Raw genomic sequence first — 12,149 nt, 5'->3', positions numbered from 1 at the left:
GCTCCAAGTGTCCAACAGGTCAGCGGTGAGTATTCACCACATGTCCAGAGCATGAGCGGTGAGTATTTGGTAGGTACCTAACATGTAAATGACAAGTGTGTAGCATGTGTCCAGAGTGTGAATGGAGAGTGTTTGGCATGTGTCCAATCTTTAAATGACAAGTGTGCATCAAGTGTCCTACATATGAGTGGTGAGCGTGCAGCATGTGTGCAGAGCATGAGTGGTGAGTGTTTGGTAAATGTCCAGAATGTCAGTGGCGAGTATGCAGCATGTGTCCAGAGCCGGAGCAGTGAGTATTTGGAAGGTATCCAACATGTAAATGGCAAGTGTGTAGCATGTATCCAGAGCAGAGGTGGTGAGCGTTTGGTAAGTATCCAACACATGAGTGGTGAGTATACAGCATGCGTCCAGAGCATGAGTGGTGAGTATTTGGTAAGTATCCAACACATGAGTGGTGAGTGTTTGGTAAGTATCCAACACATGAGTGGTGAGTATACAGCATGCGTCCAGAGCATGAGTGGTGAGTGTTTGGTAAGTATCCAACACATGAGTGGTGAGTGTTTGGTAAGTATCCAACACATGAGTGGTGAGTGTTTGGTAAGTATCCAACACATGAGTGGTGAGTATACAGCATGCGTCCAGAGCATGAGTGGTGAGTGTTTGGTAAGTATCCAACACATGAGTGGTGAGTGTTTGGTAAGTATCCAACACATGAGTGGCGAGTGTTTGGTAAGTATCCAACACATGAGTGGTGAGTGTTTGGTAAGTATCCAACACATGAGTGGTGAGTATACAGCATGCGTCCAGAGCATGAGTGGTGAGTGTTTGGTAAGTATCCAACACATGAGTGGTGAGTATACAGCATGCGTCCAGAGCATGAGTGGTGAGTGTTTAGTAAGTATCCAACACATGAGTGGTGAGTATACAGCATGCGTCCAGAGCATGAGTGGTGAGTATTTGGTAAGTATCCAACACATGAGTGGTGAGTGTTTGGTAAGTATCCAACACATGAGTGGTGAGTGTTTGGTAAGTATCCAACACATGAGTGGTGAGTGTTTGGTAAGTATCCAACACATGAGTGGTGAGTATACAGCATGCGTCCAGAGCATGAGTGGCGAGTGTTTGGTAAGTATCCAACACATGAGTGGTGAGTGTTTGGTAAGTATCCAACACATGAGTGGTGAGTATACAGCATGCGTCCAGAGCATGAGTGGTGAGTGTTTGGTAAGTATCCAACACATGAGTGGTGAGTGTTTGGTAAGTATCCAGCACATGAGTGGTGAGTGTACGGCAAATGTCCAATGCATGACTAGCAAGTGTGTAGCAAGCATCCAACATGTGCGTGTGATATGTGCAGCATATGTCCAACATACACTTTCTTGCACAGGGGCTGAGCGCCATTACACACATCTTGCACAGGGGCTGAGCGCCATTACACACATCTTGCACAGGGGCTGAGCGCCATTACACACATCTTGCACAGGGGCCCTCTGCATCCTCCAGTGTGTGACATAATATACTTTGTCCTCTCCCTTACTTTCCATTTCTATCCTGATTCTTGGAAAAAATATAAAAGAACAAGAAGTCAGGGCGCCCCTGGGAAGCTCGGTGTAGGATACCTACATCTTCTCATTGCTTGATACTAGAAATAGGTCACTCAATATTTCTCCTCTGGAGAGGTAATCTACCCCGAGCGCTGCTCACACATCTCTCCTCAGTAACGTTCTCACCATCTAGATAAAAATGAAGAAAAAGACTGCTGCAGGGAGAGAATTTCTCTCTTGTCAGAGCCCTAATTCCAGCATAAGAAAATAACTGACATGGCTGACTATCTGTTTTACAGCACTGGTGACCGGCCACCACCTTACCGATAGGCAGACTGGGAACTTAAAGTGGCCCTGGGAAAAAAAAAAACTAAAAGTGGCCTCATGCTGTCCAAATCGACAGAAGGTGGGCCAACACAAGTAGGCAGGGCCTGTAATACTGTAGTGCACCACAAAATACTGCCCCAGCAGATGCAAATACTACAGTGCACCACAAAATACTGCCACCTTCACCATAAGATTCAACTGTATCACCATCCTAAGGATGGTGATGCTGTTGAGTTGAGTCCATTGGCCAGCTGCATAAGTACCTGATGCTCCTACATTATTTCATGCTTAGAACATCAGATTGTTATGGACCCGGCCGGCACCTGTGAGGAGGGCTCCACCGGTAAACTTACCAGTTGGGTCTATGGCCAGGCCTCCCCTATCACATGTATGCTGCCAACCCACTTGATCTTTATTGAGCGCCTCTATTGGATCTCCACCAGACCATGAAGATCCACTGGTGTCACAACTGCCAAGGTTGCCAGTCAACCACTTAGAACCAAGTAGGCACCAAGGCATTTAAATGGAGCCTAAGGACTCTGTATGAAGGCCATATTGGATGCCACTGCTGGTTATCATCCAGAAAATGTTAATGTTAGTCCAGTTTCATGGGGATCATTTGTGCACCCGTATTACGGCTGGAGGTCCAGACGCAACCCCAGCTGTAATAACCTAAACTAGCCTTTGACTGGTTTTAGAATCAGCCACAAGAACAGGACTCCCTTCATGGACTAAACCCTCTGATGATCTTAGTTCAGCAGTCCTAGATCCGGGCCCTATGCATTGCACAATGGCTCTTTAAAACAGTCTCTGATAATTAAAATATACAGATCAACCTTAATATACACTGTGATACACAAACACAGTGCCACATACTATTTATGCCACCTACACAGCAGACACTTCTAATTTAGTCTTCTTTGCATATGTCTTACAGCTTAGGCCTCTAATTTCTGATATAACGAAGTCTGGAGGGAAAAAATCCCAAAATAATGGCACACTAAAAAAGTCTGGGAGGAAACGCAAACATAAATCAGATACATAGAATAAAATAATATGATAAAACTGGACTTGAGATTGGATAAACACGGCTGTCTATGGGTTGTCTATGGATTAGATCAGGGGCGTGCAACCTGTAGCCTGTGATGCTGTTCTCCCAGGGCTGAACTCGTCATAGACCCTACAGGTGCACTGTGGTATTAGGCTCTGCTGGGGTGGGATAATGTGCAACAAATGGCCCTACTACTTGTGTTGACCCTGCCCTCTGTCAATTTGGACCCAACTACAAAATGGGGCCACTTTTAGATTTTTTCCAGTGCCTAGTCCATCCCTGAGTTCGGCGTAGCCCCAGGGGGCGCCCCCTAAGTGCATGGCCCTTGGTAGTGTCACAACACAGTGGTCCTCAAATAAGGAAATCCACATACCGTCATACAGAAGCCATGAGAAAAAGAAATGTTATCACTGGATGCTGTATTGTGGAGTCACTGCATTTGGGGGGCGCATGCCTTAAAGTCAGCAGAATCAACTTACTGCCTGATCCTGCTGATTAAAAATGAAAATCTGCTGCGGTATACCCAAGAAAAAAAATATTTTATTCCTCATACAGTTGGGGTCTTCAGTGCACGAAGCCATCAGTTGCATAAAGAATCAACACATTTTTCTCGAGACAGGTATAATTTAATCAGCAGGATAAACCCTACCAAGTACCATGTCTGGTTTAATAGGGTTCGTCCTGCTGACAGGTGCTCTTTAAAGCAGTTGCCTGCTAATTTTCAAATAAAGTATTAGCGAATTTGCACTTAACAAAGAGGATCCCAGTTCAAGAGCCTCATCTATTAGCCAGAGCAGCTGCAAAGAGCGTCTTTCTCCCTGGAGGACCCCACATGCCCATACATTAAATGGACAGACTACTGACTTTAATGAGAATTGTGGAACTGAGCTTTATTTCCATATTTCCGGAGAACCTCTTTAGTCCCTTTTATGGCTCCGGATCGCTCATGAAGAATCGGCAGTGGTTGACAGTCTCACCGGACAGCAATGAATAGGGTTGGTGAAGCTCCAATCCTGTCTGTGTGATACTGCGGTACATTTCAGTCTGATTTGCATGGCGAATGTCCACCCACAACATTTGCAAAATAGAGACATTTGGATACCGGATACAGGCTACCTACATATCATATACACCTGGATCAAGGGCCATCAAACGTAGGGGGAAATAAACACCAGGCTCTTCTGTCCTAGGTGGCACAAACCAGCACCATAATGGATGTCTGGGGGCATTTTGGTTTTGAGGCCTCCTCTCTTCTACGCCATTGTGTACAGGCAAATGCACCATACATCCAGACTCTGCGGCTGCTTAGGAGCCTATGATAAGTGGGTATCATCCTCACCCTTACTTATGGGTGGTCTATATAGGCCTATCCACAGGACCACAATTAAGAGGGTTCTCTTGGATCCTAACAGGAAGGACTGGGAGGCAAACAAGTGCTAGACTCTTCTATTCCAAGATGAGGGATAGTGCTGGCATGAACCCAAACCAAGAGGAAGGGCCCATTATATATTTTTTGCTTTGAGATCAACTTTTCTCTATGTATGCCACCTGGACATGGTAGCGCATTGGGGTGCAGGATTTAGAGGCAACCACACACAGGGTGTAGCTCTTTCTAGGACAGGTTTGCACTTGGTACACATTCATCCTCCTCTGACCACACTAAGCATGTTGACTGGCATCTTCTGCCTGATGCCACCTTGCTTAAAGGTAAAGCTGGGTGAAGAAGGAAAGAGTCAATGCGCCTCCTCGTCCACCTGTCTCAACTGTCCTCTCCAAAATGGAGGGTTTCTGATAGGGAAGGAGTCCCCATATGTGGTCCTTGTTCTAGCTCCTCTCCATAATGGAGGTTTCCTGATTGTAAAGAAGGTGCCCACATGTGGTCCTTGCTCTGGGCCCTCTCCATGATGGAGGGTCCCTGATGGGAAAGGAGGTTCCCACATGTGGTCCTTGCTCTGCACCCTCTCCATAATGGAGGGTCCCTGATGGGGAAGGATGTCCCGACATGTGGTCCTTGCTCTGGGCCCTCTCCATAATGGAGGTCCCCATATGTGGTCCTTCCTCTGGGCCCTCTCCATAATGGAGGGTCTCTGATGGGGAAGGAGGTCCCCATATGTGGTCCTTGTTCTAGCTCCTCTCCATAATGGAAGTTTCCTGATTGTAAAGAAGGTGCCCACATGTGGTCCTTGCTCTGGGCCCTCTCCATGATGGAGGGTCCCTGATGGGAAAGGAGGTTCCCACATGTGGTCCTTGCTCTGCACCCTCTCCATAATGGAGGGTCCCTGATGGGGAAGGATGTCCCGACATGTGGTCCTTGCTCTGGGCCCTCTCCATAATGGAGGTCCCCATATGTGGTCCTTCCTCTGGGCCCTCTCCATAATGGAGGGTCTCTGATGGGGAAGGAGGTCCCCATATGTGGTCCTTGTTCTGGCTCCTCTCCATAATGGAGGTTTCCTGAGTCCTTGCTCTGGGCCCTCTCCATAATGGAGGGTCACTGATGGGGAAGGAGGTCCCGACATGTGGTCCTTGCTCTGTGGCCTATGGTGTCACCAGAGAGAAGAAACTATTACAAGCCCGTGGTATTAGAGACAGAGCCCCGCTGAGCGGGATCACAGGCCCACTCTCTGGTTAGTCCATTACCATCCCCCCATACCTGTGAATTGATCTTCTAATGACCCCCCAGGACGAGTTTCTGCCCAGATCATTATATCCTGCAGGAGCTGCTGGTCTTTATCACAGCCTCTTTTAATTGCTCTATTGTCGAGACCAGTCAGGCTGCAGTAACTCCCAGTGAAACGCATTCATCCAGCAAGGAAGCTATCAACAGAGCCCTTGTGACAGCAAAGAGCCATAGGGTCCCTCATACCAGGAGCTGGTACACAGCTCCCATCCATTGCCCGCAGCGCCAGGGCATGGACACTGCTCCAGCAGACAGCTGCACTGTAGACACACACCAGAGCAGGAGCAGCTATGGTTCTTCCTTCTCAGAAGAACAAGTCTCAGCACACCACGATGCTATTAGCAGTCCCATCTTCTCATCTAATTGACAGATTGACCATGCCAGTCATAGACGTGTGAGAATTAACCAGCGTAGGAGACAACCACCTCAGCAGAAACAGTGACTCTTCGGCTCCTCAGTTTGGGTGTAACTACAAGTCCCAGCATAACAATCTGAGGTTAATAGCGGCAACAGAAGATATATGTATGTGACATACAAGGCCCAGCAGACAGATGTACCATGTGGGTCTTTGGGTAGCGTAGGACTACAGGTCCCAGCAAGCCATGAAAATAGACATCTTACAGCTAAAGCATTATCGTGCAGAGAGTCAATATGGGTGGCACCACAAGTCCCAGCACAGCATGAAGTAAGGTGTAAATTTTATATCCTTGAGGTAGAGGCAGGCTGTATGTGGCTCATTAGTTCTGGTGGTACTACAAGTCCCAGCCTTCCAGGAATTGATGTACAGGGATTATTATGCCAACAGGTTAATGATGCCAACATAGGGACCATGAAACACAGCAGACAAGTGTACCCTGTAGATACCCATCAGAGTGTACAGCTAGCAGCAGAGTGGCTCATGGTTGGCACTATTGTCTCCTCCCATACACATGCACGCTCAGCTTGGCCGAGGATGCATGTGTTCTGGATGGAGAGAAAGCCACTGCCAAACACCTCTGGCGACAGCTCTCCCCAAGAATAAAAGGATCAGGCATGTTGAAATCCAACAGCCTGATCCTTCTTTCCCTTAACACCTGTCTTTGGAAGTGAGTCAGGAGGCCTCTATACACATTACATGGTTAGCCGAGCCCCACTGAAATCCGACCAACAGACATCTAACATCCATAGGGTGTGTGTCCGAGACACAGAATTCACATTATATGGAAATAAAGATGATGGCGACAACAATCTCTGTACAGCGCTGCAGAATACGTTGGTGCTTTTTAAGAAACAGGAAATTAATTCTGTGCCTCTAAAGCTTGAGTAGAACCACAGGTCCCAGAACAGACTATACGTTAAAAAAATTAAATAAATCCCAACGTAATAGTAACCCCAGAGCAGAGGTAGATGTGGATTGGAACTTCCGAACTACAAGTCCCAGCAAATCATGTCTGAGCATGCTGGGATTATTAGTTCCTTCAATGAAACCAGTTTTACAGTATTGCCTATTTTACGGGGTGTTATTGGGGGGGGAAGAACTACAAGTCCCAGCACACCCAGAATAACAAGCTCATAACCCAAGATCCCGTGAGCTGCTACATACGGGAAAATCACGAGTGTCAAATATTTCCTGAAGGGCACACGCGACACACGAGAGGCGGGAGATAATTAGTGTGAGCAGATTCTTATAGGAAATGTCATATATGAAGGGGGTTCTGCCCATTTTAGGGCGATATGGCAATCAGAGAGGACATTGTAGGAGACCCAATGGACCAAAGATTCTATAGCCACATCACGGTGTCCTATGTGGGTCAATAAAAATGTATCTAGTTGGTGCAAAAATCATCGCCGACTTTAACCCTACTGCTCATCCACAGGGGCACTCCAACCTCCAGTGACCTCATATAGGTGCCCACTCCTCCATCTGCCAGGCCTCCCGGTATACCGCCTGCTGGTGTCTTACCCCCCCCACCCACACCTGTTAGTCTACAATTGGCATAGACAAGATGCAACACCACACCAACCGGATCTGTTTAACCCCTTCGGTGCTGCCGCTGTGCATCCAACCTTACACCCGAGTATATTACTGTACATAAATACCACACCCAAATACATAAGGGCTGGATGCCGAGATGGAAACAGCATTCATCTCCGTGACTGATGAATAACCGTTATATAGATGGATGGATAGATGGAGGCAATGATGAAATTTCTATTTGTATCTCATTGCATAGAAGCAGTGCACACAGGAGACAGAGCACAGGAGGTGTTTGCAGAAGAATCCCCCTCCCCTGGGAGAGCAGATCTCATAGCACATAGCCATAAAGGGTACCTGAAATGTGGGGGTGATGCCAGGTGAAGCCCCAGGAAGGGAGAAGAGCCAGCTGGGGTAGTGCTTGCCTTTTCTCTCTCCGCCATTCTGTCTCCGAGATGCTCAGCCCTGAAGAGGGAGAGGGAGGAGGGGGAGCAGAGGAGGAGGGGAGGGGGATGCTGACAGGTAGCAGTGGAGGAGGAGAGTGACAGGTGGGTGGAGGAGATGAGAACATATACTAACTGTCACACAGTTACACCCCTCCTCATGTTTATTTATACACATTGATACATTGTATCCAGCTGCATTTCCTCTGAAAAACAAATCATTAATACATAATAATCATAATTTATGGAAATCCTTGAGTCTTCCTGGTCTCATTCACACGACCGTTGTTTGGGTTAGAGCCCCATTTTCTTTTTTGCAGCTCGGATGCGGACCCATTCACTTTCTTGTCCGCATCTTTTGCGGCCCCATTACTTTGTGTGCTCTCTGCATCCGTTGCTCCGTTCCATGGCCTCGGCAAAAAAAATAAAAAACAGAACCTGTCCTATTCTTGTCCGTTTTGCGGACAAGAATAGGCAATTCTATAATGCTCGGCCAGTTCCGCTCCGCATATTGCGGAATGCACGTGGGAGGCATCCGTGTTTTGTGGATCCGCAATTTGCGGTCATGTGCATGAAACCTGAGAAGTTAAACATAATAAATAAGACTAAAGAGGCAGAAACGGCACCAAATTTATCACAGTGGCAAATGCTGTAAGATTTTTTGGCTCTTCTTACTAGACATGCTGGAAATTTTTGGCTTCCTTACGCTACCTGCACACATTGCGGATTGCAAATGTTTTTTTCTGCGTGGAGCTTTTGTGCGGATTTAACCCTTCAATGCAAGGAAAATCTACATCAAATCTGTGCCAAAAACAGCAAGTAACAAACACGGTTTTTGGTGCAGATTTGGTGTAGATTTTCCTGCACACAGGTCCAGGTTTAGGCCTCATGCACACAACCGGTATGTATTTTGCGGTCCGCAAAAAATACGGATGACATCTATGTGCTTTCCGTATTTTGTAGAACAGAACAGCTGGCCCCTAATAGAACAGTCCTATCCTCGTCCGTAACGCGGACAATAATAGGACATGTTCTATTTTTTGGGGGAATGGACATACGGAAACGGAATGCACACGGAGTAACTTTGTTTTTTTTTTGCAGTCCCATTGAAATGAATGGTTCGGTATACGGTCCACAAAAAAACTGAATGGACACGGAAAGAAAATAACAGAAGATCCACACAGTTACCCCTGCAGCTTTATGTGCATTTCCACACCGAAACAGCATGTATTACTTGCGTTTTTTTGTATGGATTTACTGCGCTTTTGATGTAGATCTCCTCCTTGCATTGAAAAGGGTGAAATGCTATGGATTTTAAAATCCGCACTGCAGGTCAATTTCCGCATGGAATAAAAAAAAGTTATTTGTTTTCCTTTGTGCCGCCGGAGGATTAGCCTAATTTATGATGAGGCATGCAGTCTGTGGGCCTGGTGGAAGAACAATACCAGCCCCAGGCAGGCATACTTTTTCGACAACATGTACGACTGCGTCTGGAATGGCCCCCACCATGCCCAACTGTCAAAAACTTTTCAACACTGGCCATAAGCCTGAGGCCTCATGCACACGGCCGTTGTGCGGCGGCCGTGAAGAATCAAGACCCGTTCAACTTGAATGGTTCCCATATCCATATCTTCTGGGACTGTCAGGTTGTAACTCCTTTCTGGGTCATGGTGCAGGAAGTTCTCTACAGTCTGTTTGAAGTTAGGTTCCCTCTGGACCCTTACACATATCTACTAAACATCCCACACGTACCTCTGAAGAAACACTTACTGAAGTTAATGTTATATGTTCTAACCGCGGCCAGACGTTTACTGGCTAGGTTCTGGAAGCGGACGGATTGCCCGTCACGAGCGGAACTCATTGCAAGTATACTAGAAGTCAGACGCCTTGAGCATTTGTCGGCCACATTGCTTACCTCGGTGGATAAATTCGACCGAGTTTGGAAACAATGGGACCTGGTGTTTGATGCTCCGGAATGACTAGGCTTCCACTTTATTCCCCTCACCCTAATCCTACTGTGTCGTGTCTTGTCACTTTCATTTGTATGTCCGAGTTTCTTACTCTTATGGTAATTTTTGAATAACTTCATACAGATTCTCTGATAATAGATGCTATATCATTATGGTAATCTGTTGATTCTTACTTCACTATTACCTTTCAATGATTGTTGAGTTTGTATTTTTTGGGTGTATGCTTTAAACTTCCTTATTTACCTGAAGATGTATTGCTCAACATTCCTTGGTATGTCTATGTAACATGAATGATGTACACCAGAGAAATTGTTTTCTAGTACATGTTTATTTTTGGAAATATTTTCAATAAATAGACAATTGAAAAAAAAAATAAAAAAATGGTTTGGAAAATCTTGTTGAAAATTTTAAAAATTTCTAAGCCTTCTAACGTCCTAAAAAAATAAAATGACATTTACAAAATTATGCTAACATAAAAGTAGACATATGGGGAATGTTAAGTAAAAAAAATATTTTATGAGGTATCACAGTTTTAAGAGAAATTGTGAATTTTTCAAAATTTTTGGTAAACTTGGGATTATTTCATAAATAAAGGTGAAATATATTGACTCAAATTTAGGACGTCATGAAGTACAATGTGTCACGAGAAAACAATCTCAGAATGGCTTGGATAAGTAAAAATGTTCCAACGTTATTACCACATAAAGTGACGCATGTCGGCCTGGGATTTAAGGTGAAACATGGCTCGGCACTAAAGGGGTTAACCCCTTAAGGACCGAGGACGTACCGGTACGCCCTATTTCCCGAGTCCTTAAGGACCGAGGACGTACCGGTACGTCCTGACTTAAAATCTGAATTCCGGCGCCGCGGGGGTTAATCGAAACGGGATTTCGACTGAAATCATTCAGCCGGCATCCCGTAACAACGCAGGGGGGGGTCATTGGACCCCCCCCGTATCGGCGATCGCAGAAAACCGCAGGTCAATTCAGACCTGCGGTTTTCTGCGTTTCCGGTCCATTCGGGTGTCCTGTGACCCGATGAACCGGAAAAAGACTGCGATCGGTGGCGTAATTTTACACCACCAATCGCAGTCCGAGGATTTGCAGAGGCGGAGCTGGCCCTGGTGCTGAACGCCGCTGTCCCGGGTGCTGATTGGTGCAGGGGAGAGAGGCGCGAGATTCAAACTTCCTGCGCTCCTCTCTCCCCTCCTCTTCCTGTCCAGCACCCTGACCGTGCAGCATCGTCCAGCACCAGCTCCTGTGTCCCCCTAAATCGGCATCCATCACCCTCCTGCACCCATCGCCACCCAGGTAGGTTAGGGTCAGTGAGGGAGAGGCACCTTTAGGCAGGGATAGAAGGGAAAAGTTAGAAAAAAAAAAAAAAAAAGCACATTTATTCCAAACTTTTTTTTTTCAACTTTCAGACCCCAGACCCCCCCCGCATTTTTTCCTAACACTTTTTTTTGCCTGGACTTTTTAGTACGTGAACATCCGTGCCCCCACACACACGCACATAGAATAAAGGTTTACACGCACGCACATACACACGCACACACACACACACCCATGGCCCGCCGGGTGTTCTCGGCCGAGGAGGCATATGCCCAGATTGCCTCCGACTCTGAGAGCCCCAGTGAGGATGAGGATGACCCCACGTTCCTTTTGTCATCCGCATCCTCCTCATCATCATCGGATGACGATGAGCCACCAAGGCAGCGGAGACGCCGCCAGGCGGAGCCAGGGGCCACACATGCTAGGGATCCTGTGGCCCACCCTAGTACGAGCCGCCCTGGGGTTCGTACTGGTTTCCCGGCCCACCAAATAAGTTCACCGGAGCCCCCTGCCGATGAACTTAGCTGGTGTCCCCCAGTGGACTTTGAGCCTGAGATTCCGGATTTCGCTGGCAATCCTGGAATCCAGATTCCCACAGTGGGGTTTACTGAAATAGACTTTTTTAGTTTTTTTTTCAGTAACCCACTGGTGAATTTGATGGTGGAGCAGACGAATCTGTACGCCCAACAGTTCGTCGCTCAAAACCCAGGCTCAGTTTTGGCTAGACCCGGTGGCTGGACGCCGGTCAGTGCAGCCGAAATGAGGACATTTTGGGGCCTCGTGCTGCATATGGGTCTAGTCCAAAAACCCAGTGTCAGGCAATACTGGAGTGGGGACGTCCTGTACCAGACC

At 46.9% G+C, this 12,149-nt stretch overlaps 1 protein-coding gene across 1 annotated transcript in view; it reads right to left on the bottom strand.

Annotated features, from left to right (window-relative positions):
- Positions 1–7,996, bottom strand: part of MAPK8IP1 (mitogen-activated protein kinase 8 interacting protein 1) — an 85,414-nt gene extending 77,418 nt beyond the window's left edge. Inside the window, 1 exon segment of the mRNA XM_044270190.1 lies at positions 7,911–7,996. Within this exon segment, the coding sequence (XP_044126125.1) occupies positions 7,911–7,996 (86 nt within the window).
- Positions 7,997–12,149: the final 4,153 nt, after the last annotated feature.

This window comes from Bufo gargarizans, chromosome 10 (genome assembly GCF_014858855.1).
Source record: "Bufo gargarizans isolate SCDJY-AF-19 chromosome 10, ASM1485885v1, whole genome shotgun sequence".
Lineage (NCBI taxonomy): Eukaryota > Metazoa > Chordata > Amphibia > Anura > Bufonidae > Bufo > Bufo gargarizans.
The sequence above is the reverse complement of the archived record's forward strand: the minus strand, read 5'-3'. Positions and strand labels throughout refer to the sequence as shown.